The 27,669-nt window shown below is 52.5% G+C and overlaps 2 protein-coding genes across 2 annotated transcripts in view; one reads left to right on the forward strand and one right to left on the reverse strand.

The window, feature by feature from the left end:
* The window catches only part of cep89 (centrosomal protein 89), a 159,796-nt gene that overhangs the window by 20,846 nt on the left and 111,281 nt on the right, over positions 1-27,669 (reverse strand). The window lies entirely within an intron of this gene.
* LOC139575175 (E3 ubiquitin-protein ligase RNF182) lies at positions 17,611-18,765 on the forward strand. The gene has a single exon (XM_071400176.1). It carries the CDS (start codon positions 17,617-17,619, stop codon positions 18,391-18,393), a length of 777 nt encoding a protein of 258 aa, XP_071256277.1. The 5' UTR covers positions 17,611-17,616; the 3' UTR covers positions 18,394-18,765.

The following is a 27,669-nucleotide window of genomic DNA, read 5'->3' on the forward strand; positions in this document are numbered from 1 at the left end:
TAAACTAGATTACATTGTCCCCAGCAGAACACTACATTGGGTTCCGTTGTCCCCAGCAGAACACTACACTAGGTTCCATTGTCCCCAGCAGCAGAACACTACACTAGTTTCCATTGTCCCCAGCAGCAGAACACTACACTAGGTTCCATTGTCCCCAGCAGAACACTACACTAGGTTCCATTGTCCCCAGCAGAACACTAAACTAGATTACATTGTCCCCAGCAGAACACTACACTAGGTTCCATTGTCCCCAGCAGAACACTACACTAGGTTCCATTGTCCCCAGCAGCAGAACACTACACTAGGTTCCATTGTCCCCAGCAGAACACTACACTAGGTTCCATTGTCCCCAGCAGAACACTACACTAGGTTCCATTGTCCCCAGCAGAACACTACACTAGGTTCCATTGTCCCCAGCAGCAGAACACTACACTAGGTTCCATTGTCCCCAGCAGAACACTACACTAGGTTCCATTGTCCCCAGCAGCAGAACACTACACTAGGTTCCATTGTCCCCAGCAGCAGAACACTACACTAGGTTCCATTGTCCCCAGCAGCAGAACACTACACTAGGTTACATTGTCCCCAGCAGAACACTACACTAGGTTACATTGTCCCCAGCAGCACACTAAACTAGGTTCCATTGTCCCCAGCAGCACACTACACTAGGTTCCATTGTCCCCAGCAGCACACTACACTAGGTTACATTGTCCCCAGCAGCACACTACACTAGGTTACATTGTCCCCAGCAGAACACTACACTAGGTTCCATTGTCCCCAGCAGAACACTACACTAGGTTCCATTGTCCCCAGCAGCACACTACACTAGGTTCCATTGTCCCCAGCAGCACACTACACTAGGTTCCATTGTCCCCAGCAGCACACTACACTAGGTTCCATTGTCCCCAGCAGCACACTACACTAGGTTCCATTGTCCCCAGCAGAACACTACACTAGGTTCCATTGTCCCCAGCAGAACACTACACTAGGTTCCATTGTCCCCAGCAGCACACTACACTAGGTTCCATTGTCCCCAGCAGAACACTACACTAGGTTCCATTGTCCCCAGCAGAACACTACACTAGGTTCCATTGTCCCCAGCAGAACACTACACTAGGTTCCATTGTCCCCAGCAGAACACTACACTAGGTTCCATTGTCCCCAGCAGAACACTACACTAGGTTCCATTGTCCCCAGCAGAACACTACACTAGGTTCCATTGTCCCCAGCAGAACACTACACTAGGTTCCATTGTCCCCAGCAGAACACTACACTAGGTTCCATTGTCCCCAGCAGAACACTACACTAGGTTCCATTGTCCCCAGCAGAACACTACACTAGGTTCCATTGTCCCCAGCAGAACACTACACTAGGTTCCATTGTCCCCAGCAGCAGAACACTACACTAGGTTCCATTGTCCCCAGCAGAACACTACACTAGGTTCCATTGTCCCCAGCAGCACACTACACTAGGTTCCATTGTCCCCAGCAGCACACTACACTAGGTTACATTGTCCCCAGCAGAACACTACACTAGGTTCCATTGTCCCCAGCAGCACACTACACTAGGTTCCATTGTCCCCAGCAGAACACTACACTAGGTTCCCTTGTCCCCAGCAGAACACTACACTAGGTTCCATTGTCCCCAGAAGAACACTACACTAGGTTCCATTGTCCCCAGCAGAACACTACACTAGGTTCCATTGTCCCCAGCAGAACACTAAACTAGATTACATTGTCCCCAGCAGAACACTACACTAGGTTCCATTGTCCCCAGCAGAACACTACACTAGGTTCCATTGTCCCCAGCAGAACACTACACTAGGTTCCATTGTCCCCAGCAGCAGAACACTACACTAGGTTCCATTGTCCCCAGCAGAACACTACACTAGGTTCCATTGTCCCCAGCAGAACACTACACTAGGTTCCATTGTCCCCAGCAGCAGAACACTACACTAGGTTCCATTGTCCCCAGCAGAACACTACACTAGGTTCCATTGTCCCCAGCAGAACACTAAACTAGATTACATTGTCCCCAGCAGAACACTACACTAGGTTCCATTGTCCCCAGCAGAACACTACACTAGGTTCCATTGTCCCCAGCAGAACACTACACTAGGTTCCATTGTCCCCAGCAGAACACTACACTAGGTTCCATTGTCCCCAGCAGAACACTACACTAGGTTCCATTGTCCCCAGCAGAACACTACACTAGGTTCCATTGTCCCCAGCAGCACACTACACTAGGTTCCATTGTCCCCAGCAGCAGAACACTACACTAGGTTCCATTGTCCCCAGCAGCAGAACACTACACTAGGTTCCATTGTCCCCAGCAGCAGAACACTACACTAGGTTCCATTGTCCCCAGCAGCACACTACACTAGGTTCCATTGTCCCCAGCAGCACACTACACTAGGTTCCATTGTCCCCAGCAGCACACTACACTAGGTTCCATTGTCCCCAGCAGAACACTACACTAGGTTCCATTGTCCCCAGCAGCACACTACACTAGGTTCCATTGTCCCCAGCAGAACACTACACTAGGTTCCATTGTCCCCAGCAGCACACTACACTAGGTTCCATTGTCCCCAGCAGAACACTACACTAGGTTCCATTGTCCCCAGCAGAACACTACACTAGGTTCCATTGTCCCCAGCAGAACACTACACTAGGTTCCATTGTCCCCAGCAGCACACTACACTAGGTTCCATTGTCCCCAGCAGAACACTACACTAGGTTCCATTGTCCCCAGCAGAACACTACACTAGGTTCCATTGTCCCCAGCAGAACACTACACTAGGTTCCATTGTCCCCAGCAGAACACTACACTAGGTTCCATTGTCCCCAGCAGCAGAACACTACACTAGGTTCCATTGTCCCCAGCAGAACACTACACTAGGTTCCATTGTCCCCAGCAGAACACTACACTAGGTTCCATTGTCCCCAGCAGCAGAACACTACACTAGGTTCCATTGTCCCCAGCAGAACACTACACTAGGTTCCATTGTCCCCAGCAGCAGAACACTACACTAGGTTCCATTGTCCCCAGCAGAACACTACACTAGGTTCCATTGTCCCGAGCAGCAGAACACTACACTAGGTTCCATTGTCCCCAGCAGAACACTACACTAGGTTCCATTGTCCCCAGCAGAACACTACACTAGGTTCCATTGTCCCCAGCAGAACACTACACTAGGTTCCATTGTCCCCAGCAGAACACTACACTAGGTTCCATTGTCCCCAGCAGCAGAACACTACACTAGGTTCCATTGTCCCCAGCAGCACACTACACTAGGTTCCATTGTCCCCAGCAGCACACTACACTAGGTTCCATTGTCCCCAGCAGAACACTACACTAGGTTCCATTGTCCCCAGCAGAACACTACACTAGGTTCCATTGTCCCCAGCAGCAGAACATTACACTAGGTTCCATTGTCCCCAGCAGCACACTACACTAGGTTCCATTGTCCCCAGCAGAACACTACACTAGGTTCCATTGTCCCCAGCAGAACACTACACTAGGTTCCATTGTCCCCAGCAGAACACTACACTAGGTTCCATTGTCCCCAGCAGAACACTACACTAGGTTCCATTGTCCCCAGCAGCACACTACACTAGGTTCCATTGTCCCCAGCAGAACACTACACTAGGTTCCATTGTCCCCAGCAGAACACTACACTAGGTTCCATTGTCCCCAGCAGCACACTACACTAGGTTCCATTGTCCCCAGCAGCAGAACACTACACTAGGTTCCATTGTCCCCAGCAGAACACTACACTAGGTTCCATTGTCCCCAGCAGCAGAACACTACACTAGGTTAAATTGTCCCCAGCAGCAGAACACTACACTAGGTTCCATTGTCCCCAGCAGAACACTACACTAGGTTCCATTGTCCCCAGCAGAACACTACACTAGGTTCCATTGTCCCCAGCAGAACACTACACTAGGTTCCATTGTCCCCAGCAGAACACTACACTAGGTTCCATTGTCCCCAGCAGAACACTACACTAGGTTCCATTGTCCCCAGCAGAACACTACACTAGGTTCCATTGTCCCCAGCAGCAGAACACTACACTAGGTTCCATTGTCCCCAGCAGAACACTACACTAGGTTCCATTGTCCCCAGCAGAACACTACACTAGGTTCCATTGTCCCCAGCAGAACACTACACTAGGTTCCATTGTCCCCAGCAGCAGAACACTACACTAGGTTCCATTGTCCCCAGCAGAACACTACACTAGGTTCCATTGTCCCCAGCAGAACACTACACTAGGTTCCATTGTCCCCAGCAGCAGAACACTACACTAGGTTCCATTGTCCCCAGCAGCAGAACACTACACTAGGTTCCATTGTCCCCAGCAGCAGAACACTACACTAGGTTCCATTGTCCCCAGCAGAACACTACACTAGGTTCCATTGTCCCCAGCAGAACACTACACTAGGTTACATTGTCCCCAGCAGAACACTACACTAGGTTCCATTGTCCCCAGCAGCAGAACACTACACTAGGTTCCATTGTCCCCAGCAGAACACTACACTAGGTTCCATTGTCCCCAGCAGAACACTACACTAGGTTCCATTGTCCCCAGCAGCACACTACACTAGGTTACATTGTCCCCAGCAGAACACTACACTAGGTTCCATTGTCCCCAGCAGAACACTACACTAGGTTCCATTGTCCCCAGCAGAACACTACACTAGGTTACATTGTCCCCAGCAGAACACTACACTAGGTTCCATTGTCCCCAGCAGCAGAACACTACACTAGGTTCCATTGTCCCCAGCAGAACACTACACTAGGTTCCATTGTCCCCAGCAGAACACTACACTAGGTTCCATTGTCCCCAGCAGAACACTACACTAGGTTACATTGTCCCCAGCAGCACACTACACTAGGTTACATTGTCCCCAGCAGAACACTACACTAGGTTCCATTGTCCCCAGCAGAACACTAGATGGAACATCAACCCACTACTTACCCCAGAGACAGCTGGGCTCTGACATGGCGTTGATGTGGCTGTGTTATCGAGGTGGTGATGAGTGATGGGAACTAGACTCCTTTATGAATTCCTTCAACACTATTTCCCTCAGCAGAGGGTGTAAATATTAAACCGGGCCGTGGTTCCTAGGGCTGTTACTTTTCCAGGAATCCCGGTTGGTAGAAAATAAGCAGGAAACACGGAATCCTCCAACCAGCATTTAGGGGAAAACATAGACATTTTGGGGAAGTTACATTTTGCAAAACCTATTGGTGTGTTCCTATGGTTACTTGACTCCATAGCCAGGGAAATGTCTGAACAGTAAACCGCAGTGTTTCCCCTACTGATACCTAGGGGGGTTGAAAGCAAAGGTTTCCTAAGTGCCCAACAGCTCATTAGGTAAGCATAGACAGACAGCCACCGCTTTCTCCATCTCTCTCCCTCCTTTACTCTCTCTCCATCTCTCTCCCTCCTCTCTCTCTCTCTCTCTCCATCTCTCTCCCTCCTTCTCTCTCCCTCCTTCTCTCTCCCTCCATCTCTCTCCCTCCTTTACTCTCTCCCCATCTCTCTCCCTCCTCCTCTCTCTCTCTCCATCTCTCTCCCTCCTCTCTCTCTCCATCTCTCTCCCTCCTTCTCTCTCTCCATCTCTCTCTCTCTCTCCATCTCTCTCCCTCCTTCTCTCTCCCTCCTTCTCTCTCTCTCCATCTCTCTCCCTCCTTCTCTCTCTCCCTCCTTCTCTCTCTCTCCATCTCTCTCCCTCCTTTACTCTCTCTCCTTCTCTCTCCCTCCTTCTCTCTCTCCCTCCTTCTCTCTCTCCCTCCTTCTCTCTCTCCATCTCTCTTCCTCCTTTACTCTCTCTCCATCTCTCTCCCTCCTTCTCTCTCTCTCCATCTCTCCAAGTGTCAACAGCTCATGAGGTAATCATAGAGAGACAGCCACCGCTCCCTCCCTCTAGGGTGTCAGTCCTCTTCCACAGAACACAGCTGAGGAGAGAGCAGAGCTGCTGTGCAAATCAACAATTAACCTTTCAGACAGGAAGCAGAAGCAAAGGGGGGCAGTAAAAAGACCCGGTCTATTAAAGAGGCCCCTCACCCTTCGATGTTGCCACCCCAAAAATGTTTGACAAAATGTACTGCTCATATAGTAAAATAGGTCCTAGCAGACATTATTCTTCACGATCAGAACGGATTCTTATTTCAACTCCTATAAATAATCTTCAATAATAACAGTATTACCGCCTGGTATGCTCTCTCTCTTGTTCTCTCTCTCTTCCTCACACACAATCTCTCTCTCCATCTCTCCCATCCCCTTCTACTCCCTTTTCTCTCCCCATCTAACCCCCCTTCTCTCCCCATCTCTCTCTCCCTCTAACCCCCCTTCTCTCCCCATCTCTCTCTCCCTCTAACCCCCATCTCTCTCCCACTCTAACCCCCCCATCTCTCTCTCCCTCTAACCCCCATCTCTCTCCCACTCTAACCCCCCCATCTCTCTCTCCCTCTAACCCCCATCTCTCTCCCTCTAACCCCCCATCTCTCTCTCTCTCTAACTCCCATCTCTCTCTCCCTCTAACCCCCCTCCTCTCCCCATCTCTCTCTCCCTCTAACCCCCATCTCTCTCTCCCCCTAACCCCCCTTCTCTCCCCATCTCTCTCTCCCTCTAACCCCCCATCTCTCTCTCCCTCTAACCCCCCTTCTCTCTCCATCTCTCTCCCCCTCTAACCCCCATCTCTCTCCCCCTCTAACCCCCCATCTCTCTCTCCCTCTAACCCCCCATCTCTCTCTCCCTCTAACCCCCCTTCTCTCCCCATCTCTCTCTCCCTCTAAGCCCCATCTCTCTCTCCCTCTAACCCCCCTTCTCTCTCCCTCTAACCCCCCTTCTCTCCCCATCTCTCTCTCCCTCTAACCCCCCTTCTCTCCCCATCTCTCTCTCCCTCTAACCCCCCATCTCTCTCTCCCTCTAACCCCCCTTCTCTCTCCCTCTAACCCCCCTTCTCTCCCCATCTCTCTTCCCATCTAACCCCCCTTCTCTCCCCATCTCTCTCTCCCTCTAACCCCCCTTCTCTCCCCATCTCTCTCTCCCTCTAACCCCCCTTCTCTCCCCATCTCTCTCTCCATCTAAGCCCCATCTCTCTCTCCCTCTAACCCCCCTTCTCTCTCCCTCTAACCCCCCTTCTCTCCCCATCTCTCTCTCCCTCTAACCCCCCTTCTCTCCCCATCTCTCTCTCCCTCTAACCCCCCATCTCTCTCTCCCTCTAACCCCCCTTCTCTCTCCCTCTAACCCCCCTTCTCTCCCCATCTCTCTTCCCATCTAACCCCCCTTCTCTCCCCATCTCTCTCTCCCTCTAACCCCCCTTCTCTCCCCATCTCTCTTCCCATCTAACCCCCCTTCTCTCCCCATCTCTCTCTCCCTCTAACCCCCCTTCTCTCCCCATCTCTCTCTCCCTCTAACCCCCCTTCTCTCCCCATCTCTCTCTCCCTCTAACCCCCCTTCTCTCCCCATCTCTCTCTCCCTCTAACCCCCCTTCTCTCTCCATCTAAGCCCCATCTCTCTCTCCCTCTAACCCCCCTTCTCTCTCCCTCTAACCCCCCTTCTCTCCCCATCTCTCTCTCCCTCTAACCCCCCTTCTCTCCCCATCTCTCTCTCCCTCTAACACCCCCTCTCTCCCCATCTCTCTCTCCCTCTAACCCCCCTTCTCTCCCCATCTCTCTCTCCATCTAACCCCCCTTCTCTCCCCATCTCTCTCTCCCTCTAACCCCCCTTCTCTCCCCATCTCTCTCTCCCTCTAACCCCCCTTCTCTCCCCATCTCTCTCTCCCTCTAACCCCCCTTCTCTCCCCATCTCTCTTCCCATCTAACCCCCCTTCTCTCCCCATCTCTCTCTCCCTCTAACCCCCCTTCTCTCCCCATCTCTCTTCCCATCTAACCCCCCTTCTCTCCCCATCTCTCTCTCCCTCTAACCCCCCTTCTCTCCCCATCTCTCTCTCCCTCTAACCCCCCTTCTCTCCCCATCTCTCTCTCCCTCTAACCCCCCTTCTCTCCCCATCTCTCTCTCCATCTAAGCCCCATCTCTCTCTCCCTCTAACCCCCCTTCTCTCTCCCTCTAACCCCCCTTCTCTCCCCATCTCTCTCTCCCTCTAACCCCCCTTCTCTCCCCATCTCTCTCTCCCTCTAACCCCCCATCTCTCTCTCCCTCTAACCCCCCATCTCTCTCTCCCTCTAACCCCCCTTCTCTCCCCATCTCTCTTCCCATCTAACCCCCCTTCTCTCCCCATCTCTCTCTCCCTCTAACCCCCCTTCTCTCCCCATCTCTCTTCCCATCTAACCCCCCTTCTCTCCCCATCTCGCTCTCCCTCTAACCCCCCTTCTCTCCCCATCTCTCTCTCCCTCTAACCCCCCTTCTCTCCCCATCTCTCTCTCCCTCTAACCCCCCTTCTCTCCCCATCTCTCTCTCCCTCTAACCCCCCTTCTCTCCCCATCTCTCTTCCCATCTAACCCCCCTTCTCTCCCCATCTCTCTCTCCCTCTCTCTCCCTCTAACCCCCCTTCTCTCCCCATCTCTCTCTCCCTCTAACCCCCCTTCTCTCCCCATCTCTCTCTCCCTCTAACCCCCCTTCTCTCCCCATCTCTCTCTCCCTCTAACCCCCCTTCTCTCTCCATCTAAGCCCCATCTCTCTCTCCCTCTAACCCCCCTTCTCTCCCCATCTCTCTCTCCCTCTAACCCCCCTTCTCGCCCCATCTCTCTCTCCCTCTAACACCCCCTCTCTCCCCATCTCTCTCTCCCTCTAACCCCCCTTCTCTCCCCATCTCTCTCTCCATCTAACCCCCCTTCTCTCCCCATCTCTCTCTCCCTCTAACCCCCCTTCTCTCCCCATCTCTCTCTCCCTCTAACCCCCCTTCTCTCCCCATCTCTCTCTCCCTCTAACCCCCCTTCTCTCCCCATCTCTCTTCCCATCTAACCCCCCTTCTCTCCCCATCTCTCTCTCCCTCTAACCCCCCTTCTCTCCCCATCTCTCTTCCCATCTAACCCCCCTTCTCTCCCCATCTCTCTCTCCCTCTAACCCCCCTTCTCTCCCCATCTCTCTTCCCATCTAACCCCCCTTCTCTCCCCATCTCTCTCTCCCTCTAACCCCCCTTCTCTCCCCATCTCTCTCTCCCTCTAACCCCCCTTCTCTCCCCATCTCTCTCTCCCTCTAACCCCCCTTCTCTCCCCATCTCTCTCTCCCTCTAACCCCCCTTCTCTCCCCATCTCTCTTCCCATCTAACCCCCCTTCTCTCCCCATCTCTCTCTCCCTCTAACCCCCCTTCTCTCCCCATCTCTCTCTCCCTCTAACCCCCCTTCTCTCCCCATCTCTCTCTCCCTCTAACCCCCCTTCTCTCCCCATCTCTCTCTCCCTCTAACCCCCCTTCTCTCTCCCTCTAACCCCCCTTCTCTCCCCATCTCTCTCTCCCTCTAACCCCCCTTCTCTCCCCATCTCTCTCTCCCTCTAACACCCCCTCTCTCCCCATCTCTCTCTCCCTCTAACCCCCCTTCTCTCCCCATCTCTCTCTCCATCTAACCCCCCTTCTCTCCCCATCTCTCTCTCCCTCTAACCCCCCTTCTCTCCCCATCTCTCTCTCCCTCTAACCCCCCTTCTCTCCCTCCCTCTAACCCCCCTTCTCTCCCCATCTCTCTTCCCATCTAACCCCCCTTCTCTCCCCATCTCTCTCTCCCTCTAACCCCCCTTCTCTCCCCATCTCTCTTCCCATCTAACCCCCCTTCTCTCCCCATCTCTCTCTCCCTCTAACCCCCCTTCTCTCCCCATCTCTCTTCCCATCTAACCCCCCTTCTCTCCCCATCTCTCTCTCCCTCTAACCCCCCTTCTCTCCCCATCTCTCTCTCCCTCTAACCCCCCTTCTCTCCCCATCTCTCTCTCCCTCTAACCCCCCTTCTCTCCCCATCTCTCTCTCCCTCTAACCCCCCTTCTCTCCCCATCTCTCTTCCCATTTAACCCCCCTTCTCTCCCCATCTCTCTCTCCCTCTAACCCCCCTTCTCTCCCCATCTCTCTCTCCCTCTAACCCCCCTTCTCTCCCCATCTCTCTCTCCCTCTAACCCCCCTTCTCTCTCCATCTAAGCCCCATCTCTCTCTCCCTCTAACCCCCCTTCTCTCTCCCTCTAACCCCCCTTCTCTCCCCATCTCTCTCTCCCTCTAACCCCCCTTCTCTCCCCATCTCTCTCTCCCTCTAACACCCCCTCTCTCCCCATCTCTCTCTCCCTCTAACCCCCCTTCTCTCCCCATCTCTCTCTCCATCTAACCCCCCTTCTCTCCCCATCTCTCTCTCCCTCTAACCCCCCTTCTCTCCCCATCTCTCTCTCCCTCTAACCCCCCTTCTCTCCCCATCTCTCTCTCCCTCTAACCCCCCTTCTCTCCCCATCTCTCTCTCCATCTAAGCCCCATCTCTCTCTCCCTCTAACCCCCCTTCTCTCTCCCTCTAACCCCCCTTCTCTCCCCATCTCTCTCTCCCTCTAACCCCCCTTCTCTCCCCATCTCTCTCTCCCTCTAACCCCCCATCTCTCTCTCCATCTAACCCCCCATCTCTCTCTCCCTCTAACCCCCCTTCTCTCCCCATCTCTCTTCCCATCTAACCCCCCTTCTCTCCCCATCTCTCTCTCCCTCTAACCCCCCTTCTCTCCCCATCTCTCTTCCCATCTAACCCCCCTTCTCTCCCCATCTCTCTCTCCCTCTAACCCCCCTTCTCTCCCCATCTCTCTCTCCCTCTAACCCCCCTTCTCTCCCCATCTCTCTCTCCCTCTAACCCCCCTTCTCTCCCCATCTCTCTCTCCCTCTAACCCCCCTTCTCTCCCCATCTCTCTCTCCCTCTAACCCCCCTTCTCTCTCCATCTAAGCCCCATCTCTCTCTCCCTCTAACCCCCCTTCTCTCTCCCTCTAACCCCCCTTCTCTCCCCATCTCTCTCTCCCTCTAACCCCCCTTCTCTCCCCATCTCTCTCTCCCTCTAACCCCCCTTCTCTCCCCATCTCTCTCTCCCTCTAACCCCCCCTCTCTCCCCATCTCTCTCTCCCTCTAACCTCCCTTCTCTCCCCATCTCTCTCTCCCTCTAACCCCCCTTCTCTCCCCATCTCTCTCTCCCTCTAACCCCCCTTCTCTCCCCATCTCTCTCTCCCTCTAACCCCCCTTCTCTCCCCATCTCTCTCTCCCTCTAACCCCCCCTCTCTCCCCATCTCTCTCTCCCTCTAACCTCCCTTCTCTCCCCATCTCTCTCTCCCTCTAACCCCCCTTCTCTCCCCATCTCTCTCTCCCTCTAACCCCCCTTCTCTCCCCATCTCTCTCTCCCTCTAACCCCCCCTCTCTCCCCATCTCTCTCTCCCTCTAACCTCCCTTCTCTCCCCATCTCTCTCTCCCTCTAACCCCCCTTCTCTCCCCATCTCTCTCCCCCTCTAACCCCCATCTCTCTCTCTCTCCATCCTCTGAATATCTCATGGTGTGTAAAGAAGTCACGGTTGGATTTGACTGGATTAAATAATGCACAGACTAGAGCCAAGTCCAAAAATACACACCAGAAACAGAAATCTGCCCATAAATAAAACCTATCTGAGGCTACAGTCCACTCTCCACCAATGGGCTGCACCATAGGCTAACCCGTCTCTGAACAGTCAGCCACGCTGAACAGTCAGCCACGCTAACCCGTCTCTGAACAGTCGGCCACGCTAACCCGTCTCTGAACAGTCGGCCACGCTAACCCGTCTCTGAACAGTCAGCCACGCTAACCCGTCTCTGAACAGTCGGCCACGCTAACCCGTCTCTGAACAGTCAGCCACGCTAACCCGTCTCTGAACAGTCGGCCACGCTAACCCGTCTCTGAACAGTCAGCCACGCTAACCCGTCTCTGAACAGTCAGCCACGCTAACCCGTCTCTGAACAGTCAGCCACGCTAACCCGTCTCTGAACAGTCAGCCACGCTAACCCGTCTCTGAACAGTCGGCCACGCTAACCCGTCTCTGAACAGTCAGCCACGCTAACCCGCCTCTGAACAGTCGGCCACGCTAACCCGTCTCTGAACAGTCAGCCACGCTAACCCGTCTCTGAACAGTCAGCCACGCTAACCCGTCTCTGAACAGTCAGCCACGCTAACCCGTCTCTGAACAGTCAGCCACGCTAACCCGCCTCTGAACAGTCAGCCACGCTAACCCGTCTCTGAACAGTCAGCCACGCTAACCCGTCTCTGAACAGTCAGCCACGCTAACACATCTCTGAACAGTCAGCCACGCTAACCCGCCTCTGAACAGTCGGCCACGCTAACCCGCCTCTGAACAGTCAGCCACGCTAACACGTCTCTGAACAGTCAGCCACGCTAACCCGTCTCTGAACAGTCAGCCACGCTAACCCGCCTCTGAACAGTCAGCCACGCTAACCCGCCTCTGAACAGTCAGCCACGCTAAACCGTCTCTGAACAGTCAGCCACGCTAACCCGTCTCTGAACAGTCAGCCACGCTAACCCGTCTCTGAACAGTCTGCCACGCTAACCCGTCTCTGAACAGTCAGCCACACTGAACAGTCAGCCACGCTAACCCGTCTCTGAACAGTCAGCCACGCTAACCCGTCTCTGAACAGTCAGCCACGCTGAATAGTCAGCCACGCTAACCCGTCTCTGAACAGTCAGCCACGCTAACCCGTCTCTGAACAGTCAGCCACGCTAACCCGTCTCTGAACAGTCAGCCACGCTAACCCGTCTCTAAACAGTCAGCCACGCTAACCCGTCTCTGAACAGTCAGCCACACTGAACAGTCAGCCACGCTAACCCGTCTCTGAACAGTCAGCCACGCTAACCCGTCTCTGAACAGTCAGCCACGCTGAACAGTCAGCCACGCTAACCCGTCTCTGAACAGTCAGCCACGCTAACCCGTCTCTGAACAGTCAGCCACGCTAACCCGTCTCTGAACAGTCAGCCACGCTAACCCGTCTCTGAACAGTCTGCCACGCTAACCCGTCTCTGAACAGTCAGCCACACTGAACAGTCAGCCACGCTAACCCGTCTCTGAACAGTCAGCCACACTGAACAGTCAGCCACGTTAACCCGTCTCTGAACAGTCAGCCACGCTAACCCGTCTCTGAACAGTCAGCCACGCTGAACAGTCAGCCACGCTAACCCGTCTCTGAACAGTCAGCCACGCTAACCCGTCTCTGAACAGTCAGCCACGCTAACCCGTCTCTGAACAGTCAGCCACGCTAACCCGTCTCTGAACAGTCAGCCACGCTAACCCGTCTCTGAACAGTCAGCCACACTGAACAGTCAGCCACGCTAACCCGTCTCTGAACAGTCAGCCACGCTAACCCGTCTCTGAACAGTCAGCCACGCTGAACAGTCAGCCACGCTAACCCGTCTCTGAACAGTCAGCCACGCTAACCCGTCTCTGAACAGTCAGCCACGCTAACCCGTCTCTGAACAGTCAGCCACGCTAACCCGTCTCTGAACAGTCAGCCACGCTGAACAGTCAGCCACGCTAACCCGTCTCTGAACAGTCAGCCACGCTAAACAGTCAGCCACGCTAACCCGTCTCTGAACAGTCAGCCACGCTAACCCGTCTCTGAACAGTCAGCCACACTGAACAGTCAGCCACACTAACCCGTCTCTGCCATGTCCACCTGTCACTGAGGACCACAGATCACCACGGTGATAGACATGTCCACCTGTCACTGAGGACCACAGAACACCACGGTGATAGACATGTCCACCTGTCACTGAGGACCACAGAACACCACGGTGATAGACATGTCCACCTGTCACAGGACCACAGAACACCACGGTGTCAGACATGTCCACCTGTCACTGAGGACCACAGAACACCACGGTGATAGACATGTCCACCTGTCACAGGACCACAGAACACCACGGTGTCAGACACGTCCACCTGTCACTGAGGACCACAGAACACCACGGTGTTAGACATGTCCACCTGTCACTGAGGACCACAGAACACCATGGTGATAGACACGTCCACCTGTCACTGAGGACCACAGAACACCATGGTGTCAGACATGTCCACCTGTCACTGAGGACCACAGAACACCATGTCCACCTGTCACTGAGGACCACAGAACACCACGGTGATAGACATGTCCACCTGTCACTGAGGACCACAGAACACCATGGTGATAGACACGTCCACCTGTCACTGAGGACCACAGAACACCATGGTGATAGACACGTCCACCTGTCACTGAGGACCACAGAACACCATGGTGATAGACACGTCCACCTGTCACTGAGGACCACAGAACACCATGGTGATAGACACGTCCACCTGTCACTGAGGACCACAGAACACCATGGTGATAGACACGTCCACCTGTCACTGAGGACCACAGAACACCATGGTGTCAGACATGTCCACCTGTCACTGAGGACCACAGAACACCATGTCCACCTGTCACTGAGGACCACAGAACACCATGGTGATAGACACGTCCACCTGTCACTGAGGACCACAGAACACCATGGTGATAGACACGTCCACCTGTCACTGAGGACCACAGATCACCACGGTGTTAGACACGTCCACCTGTCACTGAGGACCACAGAACACCACGGTGTCAGACATGTCCACCTGATTCCCTGAGTTAATTGAACTACTGTCTGGTGGTAGACTGTGTGTGTGTGTGTGTGTGTGTGTGTGTGTGTGTGTGTGTGTGTGTGTGTGTGTGTGTGTGTGTGTGTGTGTGTGTGTGTGTGTCTGGTAGACTGAGAGGATTAATGGATGCTGATACAGAGTAGAGTTAATGAACATAACAGAATAAACAGCATGTTATGTTATCTCTCAGAGTAGAAACAGACACAGTGAATAGCCTCTATGTGGAGGAGTCATTACATTATCTCTGAGATTAGAAACAGACACAGTGAATAGCCTCTACGTGGAGGAGTCATTACGTTATCTCTCAGAGTAGAAACAGACACAGTGAATAGCGTCTACATGGAGGAGTCATTACGTTATCTCTCAGAGTAGAAACAGACACCGTGAATAGCCTCTACGTGGAGGAGTCATTACGTTATCTCTCAGAGTAGAAACAGACACAGACACAGCCTCTACATGGAGGAGTCATTACGTTATCTCTCAGAGTAGAAACAGACACAGTGAATAGCCTCTACGTGGAGGAGTCATTACGTTATCTCTCAGAGTAGAAACAGACCCAGTGAATAGCCTCTACATGGAGGAGTCATTACGTTATCTCTCAGAGTAGAAACAGACACAGTGAACAGCCTCTACGTGGAGGAGTCATTACGTTATCTCTCAGAGTAGAAACAGACCCAGTGAATAGCCTCTACATGGAGGAGTCATTACGTTATCTCTCAGAGTAGAAACAGACACAGTGAACAGCCTCTACGTGGAGGAGTCATTACGTTATCTCTCAGAGTAGAAACAGACACAGTGAATAGCCTCTACGTGGAGGAGTCATTACGTTATCTCTCAGAGTAGAAACAGACACAGTGAATAGCCTCTACGTGGAGGAGTCATTACGTTATCTCTCAGAGTAGAAACAGACACAGTGAATAGCCTCTACGTGGAGGAGTCATTACGTTATCTCTCAGAGTAGAAACAGACACAGTGAATAGCCTCTACGTGGAGGAGTCATTACATTATCTCTCAGAGTAGAAACAGACCCAGTGAATAGCCTCTACGTGGAGGAGTCATTACGTTATCTCTCAGAGTAGAAACAGACACAGTGAATAGCCTCTACGTGGAGGAGTCATTACGTTATCTCTCAGAGTAGAAACAGACACAGTGAATAGCCTCTACGTGGAGGAGTCATTACGTTATCTCTCAGAGTAGAAACAGACACAGTGAATAGCCTCTACGTGGAGGAGTCATTACGTTATCTCTCAGAGTAGAAACAGACCCAGTGAATAGCCTCTACATGGAGGAGTCATTACGTTATCTCTCAGAGTAGAAACAGACCCAGTGAATAGCCTCTACGTGGAGGAGTCATTACGTTATCTCTCAGAGTAGAAACAGACCCAGTGAATAGCCTCTACGTGGAGAAGTCATTACGTTATCTCTCAGAGTAGAAACAGACCCAGTGAATAGCCTCTACGTGGAGGAGTCATTACGTTATCTCTCAGAGTAGAAACAGACCCAGTGAACAGCCTCTACGTGGAGGAGTCATTACGTTATCTCTCAGAGTAGAAACAGACACAGTGAATAGCCTCTACGTGGAGGAGTCATTACGTTATCTCTCAAAGTAGAAACAGACACAGTGAATAGCCTCTACGTGGAGGAGTCATTACGTTATCTCTCAGAGTAGAAACAGACACAGTGAATAGCCTCTACGTGGAGGAGTCATTACGTTATCTCTCAGAGTAGAAACAGACACAGTGAATAGCCTCTATGTGGAGGAGTCATTACGTTATCTCTCAGAGTAGAAACAGACCCAGTGAATAGCCTCTACATGGAGGAGTCATTACGTTATCTCTCAGAGTAGAAACAGACCCAGTGAATAGCCTCTACGTGGAGGAGTCATTACGTTATCTCTCAGAGTAGAAACAGACCCAGTGAATAGCCTCTACGTGGAGGAGTCATTACGTTATCTCTCAGAGTAGAAACAGACACAGTGAATAGCCTCTACGTGAAGGAGTCATTACGTTATCTCTCAGAGTAGAAACAGACACAGTGAATAGCCTCTACGTGGAGGAGTCATTACGTTATCTCTCAGAGTAGAAACAGACACAGTGAATGGCGTCTACATGGAGGAGTCATTACGTTATCTCTCAGAGTAGAAACAGACACAGTGAATAGCCTCTACGTGGAGGAGTCATTACGTTATCTCTCAGAGTAGAAACAGACACAGTGAATGGCGTCTACATGGAGGAGTCATTACGTTATCTCTCAGAGTAGAAACAGACACAGTGAATAGCCTCTACGTGGAGGAGTCATTACGTTATCTCTCAGAGTAGAAACAGACACATCCTCTAAATGGAGGAGTCATTACGTTATCTCTCAGAGTAGAAACAGACACAGCCTCTACATGGAGTCATTACGTTATCTCTCAGAGTAGAAACAGTGAATAGCCTCTACGTGGAGGAGTCATTACGTTATCTCTCAGAGTAGAAACAGACACAGTGAATAGCCTCTACGTGGAGGAGTCATTACGTTATCTCTCAGAGTAGAAACAGACACAGTGAATAGCCTCTATGTGGAGGAGTCATTACGTTATCTCTCAGAGTAGAAACAGACACAGTGAATAGCCTCTACATGGAGGAGTCATTACGTTATCTCTCAGAGTAGAAACAGACACAGTGAATAGCCTCTACGTGGAGGAGTCATTACGTTATCTCTCAGAGTAGAAACAGACACAGCCTCTACATGGAGGAGTCATTACGTTATCTCTCAGAGTAGAAACAGACACAGCCTCTACGTGGAGGAGTCATTACGTTATCTCTCAGAGTAGAAACAGACACTTTCATGAATTTTCAAAGCATTTTCATGAATGCTTTTGAAATTGTGAAATGATTCTAATGTCTTGAGTACCGTTGATCTTTTTAATGAAATTGAAAAATGTACAATAAGTACCTAACTTCTCTCTCTCTCTCTCCCTCTCTCCCCCTCTCTCTCTCTCCCTCCCTCTCTGCCTCCCTCAGAGCATGCGACCATGATGAGTGTTCCTCAGCCTGACCCGGATGAGATGCCCCCTTCCACCATCACCCCTGTCACCACCCCCACCCTGAGCCTGACCCCCATCACAGACGAGCTGGAGTGTAAGATCTGTTACCAGCGATACAATGTCCACAACCGCAGGCCCAAGATCCTGGACTGCCTCCACCGGGTGTGTGCCCGCTGCCTCAACAAGATCCTGGACGTGGGGGACGTCTTGGGCTGCATTTCCTGCCCCTTCTGCCGACACGAAACAGAGGTCAGCGAATACGAGGTGTCGGGCCTCCCCGACGACTCCAACGTCATATCCTGCCTGGCCGTCAGGGATAAGTCCTGGAGCTCCGACCACAGCAAAGAGGTGACCCTCACCCCCACGAGCCTGTCCTCCACCTCCCCCTCGCACCACTCCTCCAACTGCCTGGTGATCACTATCATGGAGGTCCAGAGGGACACGGGGTCCGGGGACCGTGGCCCGGGCAGCTCAGACCACTACACAGAGCACAGCCTGGACTCCATCTCTGTGGGCTCCAACGGGCCGGAGGTTCAGGAAGCCCTGTCCAAGTTGTGTTCCCACGTCCCCCGGATCCTGGTGTGGCTCCTGGGGCTGTTCTACTTCGGGTCCCTGCCCCTGGGCATCTACCTGCTGGTGATCCAGAGGGTGACGCTGGGCATAGTCTGTGTGAGCCTGGTACCGTCCAGTCTGACTGTGTGTCTGGTCTATGGGTTCTGCCAGTGTCTCTGCCAGGGCATGTGTGACTGCTCGTCTCGGGGCTGACTGACTGACTCAACAGGGTACTGACTGATGCTGGGGTTGAAGGGAGGGAAAATACTGGACTGTTGGAGTCAACATGTCCTCCTTTACTGTGTCAATCAGAACAAGGGGATTGACAACCTCTGTATTGAAAGCTGTTTGCTTAACTCTCCATACAGTCTATGGATGGAGAACTGGGGGCCAACGGCCCTTCCTGCCCTGTGGGAGAGACTGGAGACAAATGGAGGGCTGGGGGCCAACGGGCCTTCCTGCCCTGTGGGAGAGACTGGAGACAAATGGAGGGCTGGGGGCCAACAGGCCTTCCAGCCTTATGGGGGAGACTGGAGACAAATGGAGGGCTGGGGGCCAACAGGCCTTCCTGCCCTGTGGGAGAGACTGGAGACAAATGGAGGGCTGGGGGCCAACGGGCCTTCCTGCCCTGTGGGAGAGACTGGAGACAAATGGAGGGCTGGGGGCCAACGGGCCTTCCTGCCCTGGGGGAGAGACTGGAGACAAATGGAGGGCTGGGGGCCAACGGGCCTTCCTGCCCTGTGGGAGAGACTGGAGACAAATGGAGGGCTGGGGGCCAACAGGCCTTCCTGCCCTGTGGGAGAGACTGGAGACAAATGGAGGGCTGGGGGCCAACAGGCCTTCCTGCCCTGTGGGAGAGACTGGAGACAAATGGAGGGCTGGGGGCCAACGTGCCTTCCTGCCCTGTGGGAGAGACTGGAGACAAATGGAGGGCTGGGGGCCAACGGGCCTTCCTGCCCTGTGGGAGAGACTGGAGACAAATGGAGGGCTGGGGGCCAACGGGCCTTCCTGCCCTGTGGGAGAGACTGGAGACAAATGGAGGGCTGGGGGCCAACGGGCCTTCCTGCCCTGTGGGAGAGACTGGAGACAAATGGAGGGCTGGGGGCCAACGGGCCTTCCTGCCCTGTGGGAGAGACTGGAGACAAATGGAGGGCTGGGGGCCAACGGGCCTTCCTGCCCTGTGGGAGAGACTGGAGACAAATGGAGGGCTGGGGGCCAACGGGCCTTCCTGCCCTGTGGGAGAGACTGGAGACAAATGGAGGGCTGGGGGCCAACGGGCCTTCCTGCCCTGTGGGAGAGACTGGAGACAAATGGAGGGCTGGGGGCCAACGGGCCTTCCTGCCCTGTGGGAGAGACTGGAGACAAATGGAGGGCTGGGGGCCAACGGGCCTTCCTGCCCTGTGGGAGAGACTGGAGACAAATGGAGGGCTGGGGGCCAACGGGCCTTCCTGCCCTGTGGGAGAGACTGGAGACAAATGGAGGGCTGGGGGCCAACGGGCCTTCCTGCCCTGTGGGAGAGACTGGAGACAAATGGAGGGCTGGGGGCCAACGGGCCTTCCTGCCCTGTGGGAGAGACTGGAGACAAATGGAGGGCTGGGGGCCAACGGGCCTTCCTGCCCTGTGGGAGAGACTGGGGACAAATGGAGGGCTGGGGGCCAACGGGCCTTCCTGCCCTGTGGGAGAGACTGGAGACAAATGGAGGGCTGGGGGCCAACGGGCCTTCCTGCCCTGTGGGAGAGACTGGAGACAAATGGAGGGGTGGGGGCCAACGGGCCTTCCTGCCCTGTGGGAGAGACTGGAGACAAATGGAGGGCTGGGGGCCAACGGGCCTTCCTGCCCTGTGGGAGAGACTGGAGACAAATGGAGGGCTGGGGGCCAACGGGCCTTCCTGCCCTGTGGGAGAGACTGGAGACAAATGGAGGGCTGGGGGCCAACGGGCCTTCCTGCCCTGTGGGAGAGACTGGAGACAAATGGAGGGGAAAACAATGGATTGTCGTTGTCAAATCATAAAGCAGGTTTGGCAAACTGTCAATATGTCTCAGAACCTTCCAGCCAAACTGTCAATATGTCTCAGAACCTTCCAGCCAAACTGTCAATATGTCTCAGAACCTTCCAGTCAAACTCTCAATATGTCTCAGAACCTTCCAGTCAAACTGTCAATATGTCTCAGAACCTTCCAGTCAAACTGTCAATATGTCTCAGAACCTTCCAGTCAAACTGTCAATATGTCTCAGAACCTTCCAGCCAAACTGTCAATATGTCTCCGAACCTTCCAGTCAAACTGTCAATATGTCTCAGAACCTTCCAGTCAAACTGTCAATATGTCTCCGAACCTTCCAGTCAAACTGTCAATATGTCTCAGAACCTTCCAGCCAAACTCTCAATATGTCTCAGAACCTTCCAGTCAAACTGTCAATATGTCTCAGAACCTTCCAGTCAAACTATCAATATGTCTCAGAACCTTCCAGTCAAACTGTCAATATGTCTCAGAACCTTCCAGCCAAACTGTCAATATGTCTCAGAACCTTCCAGCCAAACTGTCAATATGTCTCAGAACCTTCCAGTCAAACTGTCAATATGTCTCAGAACCTTCCAGACAAACTGTCAATATGTCTCAGAACCTTCCAGTTAAACTCTCAATATGTCTCAGAACCTTCCAGTCAAACTCTCAATATGTCTCAGAACCTTCCAGTCAAACTCTCAATATGTCTCAGAACCTTCCAGCCAAACTGTCAATATGTCTCAGAACCTTCCAGTCAAACTCTCAATATGTCTCAGAACCTTCCAGTCAAACTGTCAATATGTCTCAGAACCTTCCGGCCAAACTGTCAATATGTCTCAGAACCTTCCAGTCAAACTGTCAATATGTCTCAGAACCTTCCAGTCAAACTGTCAATATGTCTCAGAACCTTCCAGCCAAACTGTCAATATGTCTCAGAACCTTCCAGCCAAACTGTCAATATGTCTCAGAACCTTCCAGTCAAACTGTCAATATGTCTCCGAACCTTCCAGCCAAACTGTCAATATGTCTCCGAACCTTCCAGTCAAACTGTCAATATGTCTCCGAACCTTCCAGCCAAACTGTCAATATGTCTCAGAACCTTCCAGCCAAACTGTCAATATATCTTAGAACCTTCCAGCCAAACTGTCAATATGTCTCAGAACCTTCCTGTCAATATGTCTCAGAACCTTCCAGCCAAACTATCAATATGTCTCAGAACCTTCCAGTCAAACTCTCAATATGTCTCAGAACCTTCCTGTCAATATGTCTCAGAACCTTCCAGTTCTATAAGTTGGTTTTATGTCCATGTGCAACAACGTGGCCCTTTAACAGAAAAGACAAGGGAGTTGCAGTTTCTAATAGATCAGATAATAAGAACATTACCATGTATCCCATCTAGTCCTAGTCCTCTGTCTCCATGTTCCTTCTACAGTATGACTCTGAGGAGGGGGACTCTGCTATATGAGAGAGTCTGGGGACAAACGGATGTCTCTCTGTCTCCAGTATGACTCTGAGGGGGACTCAGCTATATGAGAGAGTCTGGGGACAAACAGGACAAACGGATGTCTCTCTGTCTCCAGTATGACTCTGAGGGGGACTCGGCTATATGAGAGAGTCTGGGGACAAACAGGACCCCTAAGATGTCTCTCTGTCTCCAGTATGACTCTGAGGAGGGGGACTCAGCTATATGAGAGAGTCTGGGGACAAACAGGACAAACGGATGTCTCGCTGTCTCCAGTATGACTCTGAGGAGGGGGACTCAGCTATATGAGAGAGTCTGGGGACAAACAGGACCCCTAAGATGTCTCTCTGTCTCCAGTATGACTCTGAGGAGGGGGACTCTGCTATATGAGAGAGTCTGGGGACAAACAGGACCATAAAGATGTCTCTCTGTCTCCATGTTCCCTCTACACTATGACTCTGAGGAGGGGGACTCTGCTATATGAGAGAGTCTGGGGACAAACAGGACCATAAAGATGTCTCTCTGTCTCCAGTATGACTCTGAGGAGGGGGACTCAGCTATATGAGAGAGTCTGGGGACAAACAGGACCATAAAGATGTCTCTCTGTCTCCAGTATGACTCTGAGGAGGGGGACTCAGCTATATGAGAGAGTCTGGGGACAAACAGGACCCCTAAGATGTCTCTCTGTCTCCAGTATGACTCTGAGGAGGGGGACTCGGCTATATGAGAGAGTCTGGGGACAAACAGGACCCCTAAGATGTCTCTCTGTCTCCAGTATGACTCTGAGGAGGGGGACTCAGCTATATGAGAGAGTCTGGGGACAAACAGGACCCCTAAGATGTCTCTCTGTCTCCAGTATGACTCTGAGGAGGGGGACTCAGCTATATGAGAGAGTCTGGGGACAAACAGGACAAACGGATGTCTCTCTGTCTCCAGTATGACTCTGAGGGGGACTCAGCTATATGATAGAGTCTGGGGACAAACAGGACCCCTAAGATGTCTCTCTGTCTCCAGTATGACTCTGGGGGGACTCAGCTATATGAGAGAGTCTGGGGACAAACAGGACCCCTAAGATGTCTCTCTGTCTCCAGTATGACTCTGAGGAGGGGGACTCAGCTATATGAGAGAGTCTGGGGACAAACAGGACCATAAAGATGTCTCTCTGTCTCCATGTTCCTTCTACAGTATGACTCTGAGGGGGACTCTGCTATATGAGAGAGTCTGGGAACAAACAGGACCATAAAGATGTCTCTCTGTCTCCATGTTCCCTCAACTGAGCCTCAGAACCAGCTGGCTGACTGCTGTCCTGAGGCTCTATGGGATTGGTTTGGGTTAGTGAACTGAGCATCAGAACCAGCTGGCTGACTGCTGTCCTGAGGCTCTATGGGGTTGGTTTGGGTTGGTGAACTGAGCCTCAGAACCAGCTGGCTGACTGCTGTCCTGAGGCTCTATGGGGTTGGTTTGGGTTGGTGAACTGAGCCTCAGAACCAGCTGGCTGACTGCTGTCCTGAGGCTCTATGGGGCTGGTTTGGGTTGGTGAACTGAGCCTCAGAACCAGCTGGCTGACTGCTGTCCTGAGGCTCTATGGGGTTGGTTTGGGTTGGTGAACTGAGCCTCAGAACCAGCTGGCTGACTGGTGTCCTGAGGCTCTGTGGGATTGGTTTGGGTTGGTGAACTGAGCCTCAGAACCAGCTGGCTGACTGCTGTCCTGAGGCTCTATGGGGTTGGTTTGGGTTGGTGAACTGAGCCTCAGAACCAGCTGGCTGACTGGTGTTCTGAGGCTCTGTGGGATTGGTTTGGGTTGGTGAACTGAGCCTCAGAACCAGCTGGCTGACTGCTGTCCTGAGGCTCTATGGGGTTGGTTTGGGTTGGTGAACTGAGCCTCAGAACCAGCTGGCTGACTGCTGTCCTGAGGCTCTATGGGATTGGTTTGGGTTAGTGAACTGAGCCTCAGAACCAGCTGGCTGACTGCTGTCCTGAGGCTCTGTGGGATTGGTTTGGGTTGGTGAACTGAGCCTCAGAACCAGCTGGCTGACTGCTGTCCTGAGGCTCTATGGGATTGGTTTGGGTTAGTGAACCGAGCCTCAGAACCAGCTGGCTGACTGCTGTCCTGAGGCTCTATGGGGTTGGTTTGGGTTAGTGAACCGAGCCTCAGAACCAGCTGGCTGACTGCTGTCCTGAGGCTCTATGGGATTGGTTTGGGTTAGTGAACCGAGCCTCAGAACCAGCTGGCTGACTGCTGTCCTGAGGCTCTATGGGGTTGGTTTGGGTTGGTGAACCGAGCCTCAGAACCAGCTGGCTGACTGGTGTCCTGAGGCTCTATGGGGCTGGTTTGGGTTAGTGAACCGAGCCTCAGAACCAGCTGGCTGACTGCTGTCCTGAGGCTCTATGGGGTTGGTTTGGGTTAGTGAACCGAGCCTCAGAACCAGCTGGCTGACTGCTGTCCTGAGGCTCTATGGGATTGGTTTGGGTTGGTGAACTGAGCCTCAGAACCAGCTGGCTGACTGCTGTCCTGAGGCTCTATGGGGTTGGTTTGGGTTGGTGAACCGAGCCTCAGAACCAGCTGGCTGACTGCTGTCCTGAGGCTCTATGGGGTTGGTTTGGGTTAGTGAACTGAGCCTCAGAACCAGCTGGCTGACTGCTGTCCTGAGGCTCTATGGGATTGGTTTGGGTTAGTGAACCGAGCCTCAGAACCATGGGGTTGGTTTGGGTTAGTGAACCGAGCCTCAGAACCAGCTGGCTGACTGGTGTCCTGAGGCTCTATGGGGCTGGTTTGGGTTAGTGAACCGAGCCTCAGAACCAGCTGGCTGACTGCTGTCCTGAGGCTCTATGGGGTTGGTTTGGGTTAGTGAACCGAGCCTCAGAACCAGCTGGCTGACTGCTGTCCTGAGGCTCTATGGGATTGGTTTGGGTTGGTGAACTGAGCCTCAGAACCAGATGGGGTTGGTTTGGGTTAGTGAACTGAGCCTCAGAACCAGCTGGCTGAGGGGACTCTTGTTTCATGTGAGTTATTCTGTCTCTCTGATCAAACAGACCGTGAGGATCCCAGCTCTAGAGGTTCATCTCGCCATGACGAACTGACTGACTGTGAAAAGGACAACGACTTCACACATCATTGAAATAAATGGAAAATGATTAAATAATGACTGTTTCTTGGTGCTTCTTTCTTTAAAACAACACATTTATCTGATCAATGATTGGAGTTATTTTCCCCCCAGATTGAACCAATCAAAAGCACCCTACTTCCATCAGCAGATTAAAGTCATCAGGAATAACATCAACTAGGCTATGAGAGGACAGAGTAGAGGCCAGCCTCCTGCTACAGTAGAGTAGAGGCCAGCCTCCTGCTACAGAGTAGAGGCCAGCCTCCTGCTACAGAGTAGAGGCCAGCCTCCTGCTACAGAGTAGAGTAGAGGCCAGCCTCCTGCTACAACCAGAGTAAAGGCCAGCCTCCTGCTACAGCCAGAGTAGAGGCCAGCCTTCTGCTACAGCCAGAGTAGAGCCCAGCCTCCTGCTACAACCAAAGCAGAGGCCAGCCTCCTGCTACAGCCAGAGTAGAGGCCATCCTTCTGCTACAGCCAGATTAGAAGCCAGCCCTCTGCTACAGCCAGAGTAGAGGCCAGCCCTCTGCTACAGCCAGAGTAGAGGCCAGCCTCCTGCTACAGCCAGAGTAGAGGCCAGCCTCCTGCTACAGCCAGAGGAGAAGCCAGCCTTCTGCTACAGCCAGAGTAGAGGACAGCCTCCTGCTACAGCCAGAGTAGAGGCCAGCCTCCTGCTACAGCCAGAGTAGAGGCCAGCCTTCTGCTACAGCCAGAGTAGAGGACAACCTCCTGCTACAGCCAGAGTAGAGGCCAGCCTTCTGCTACAGCCAGAGTAGAGGCCAGCCTTCTGCTACAGCCAGAGTAGAGGCCAGCCTCCTGCTACAGCCAGAGTAGAGGCCAGCCTCCTGCTACAGCCAGAGTAGAGGCCAGCCTTCTGCTACAGCCAGAGTAGAGGCCAGCCTTCTGCTACAGCCAGAGTAGAGGCCAGCCTCCTGCTACAGCCAGAGGAGAAGCCAGCCTTCTGCTACAGCCAGAGTAGAGGCCAGCCTCCTGCTACAGCCAGAGTAGAGGCCAGCCTTCTGCTACAGCCAGAGTAGAGGCCAGCCTCCTGCTACAGCCAGAGTAGAGGCCAGCCTCCTGCTACAGCCAGATTAGAGGCCAGCCTTCTGCTACAGCCAGAGGAGAAGCCAGCCTTCTGCTACAGCTAGAGTAGAGGCCAGCCTCCTGCTACAGCCAGATTAGAGGCCAGCCTTCTGCTACAGCCAGAGGAGAAGCCAGCCTTCTGCTACAGCCAGATTAGAGGCCAGCCTTCTGCTACAGCCAGAGGAGGGGTCAGCCTCCTGCTACAGCCAGAGTAGAGGCCGGCCAGCCTCCTGCTACAGAGTAGAGTCCGGCTCAGAATCTCACACTGTCTTCCTGTACATGAAAAGCAGGACAGGATTCATTATAGGATCAGGAGCAGGTCTGGTCAGTCATTCTGAGCCCAGAGGACCAGGTCAAGACTAGACACTCCTGTTCATAACATGTCTATTAACAGAGACCCAGGTAAAGACTCCTGTTCATAACATGCCTATTAACAGAGACCCAGGTAAAGACTCCTGTTCATAACATGTCTATTAACAGAGACCCAGGTAAAGACTCCTGTTCATAACATGTCTATTAACAGAGACCCAGGTAAAGACTCCTGTTCATAACACGTCTATTAACAGAGACCCAGGTAAAGACTCCTGTTCATAACATGTCTATTAACAGAGACCCAGGTAAAGACTCCTGTTCATAACATGCCTATTAACAGAGACCCAGGTAAAGACTCCTGTTCATAACATGCCTATTAACAGAGACCCAGGTAAAGACTCCTGTTCATAACATGCCTATTAACAGAGACCCGGGTAAAGACTCCTGTTCATAACATGCCTATTAACAGAGACCCAGGTAAAGACTCCTGTTCATAACATGCCTATTAACAGAGACCCAGGTAAAGACTCCTGTTCATAACATGTCTATTAACAGAGACCCAGGTAAAGACTCCTGTTCATAACATGTCTATTAACAGAGACCCAGGTAAAGACTCCTGCATCCTCTTCTCCTCTTCTTTCCTGTCCTATAACATTATAACATATTGTGTTAGAAAACGGTACAAAACGGCAAAAACAAACCCTTTAATTCTGAACCAAAACCCAAAACCTATATACGGAACAGAGTCAAATATTCAACACCTTTTAAGGCATTTCAGGCAAATGTGGAGAATTAATTTGAATAGTGCTTTAATAATTTAGTCAATCTCTCCTCTCCCTCCCTCTCTCTCCCCCCTCCTCTCTCTCTCTCCCCCCCCCTCTCTCTCTCTCTCTCCCCCTCTCTCTCTCTCCCCCTCTCTCTCTCTCCCCCTCTCTCTCTCTCTCTCTCTCTCCCCCTCTCTCTCTCTCCCCCTCTCTCTCTCTCTCCCCCTCCTTCTCTCTCCTCACTTCCCTCAGTTGGGTCCAAGTCAAAGGGCTGCTATGTTGCATGTGTAAATTACACACAGATTGAGAACAGATTAAGGCCCGGTCCTGAACTAAAGATCAACTGAGAACAGATTAAGGCCGGTCCTGAACTAAAGATCAACTGAGAACAGATTAAGGCCGGTCCTGAACTAAAGATCAACTGAGAACAGATTAAGGCCCGGTCCTGAACTAAAGATCAACTGAGAACAGATTAAGGCCCGGTCCTGAACTAAAGATCAACTGAGAACAGATTAAGGCCCGGTCCTGAACTAAAGATCAACTGAGAACAGATTAAGGCCCGGTCCTGAACTAAAGATCAACTGAGAACAGATTAAGGCCCGGTCCTGAACTAAAGATCAACTGAGAACAGATTAAGGCTGGTCCTGAACTAAAGATCAACTGAGAACAGATTAAGGCCGGTCCTGAACTAAAGATCAACTGAGAACAGATTAAGGCTGGTCCTGAACTAAAGATCAACTGAGAACAGATTAAGGCCCGGTCCTG

Source organism: Salvelinus alpinus, chromosome 5 (assembly GCF_045679555.1).
Source record: "Salvelinus alpinus chromosome 5, SLU_Salpinus.1, whole genome shotgun sequence".
Classification (NCBI taxonomy): domain Eukaryota; kingdom Metazoa; phylum Chordata; class Actinopteri; order Salmoniformes; family Salmonidae; genus Salvelinus; species Salvelinus alpinus.

Excerpts from the sequence above, each read along its gene's own strand:
- LOC139575175 (XM_071400176.1), top strand. The coding sequence starts at position 17,617 with ATGATGAGTGTTCCTCAGCCTGACCCGGATGAGATGCCCCCTTCCACC.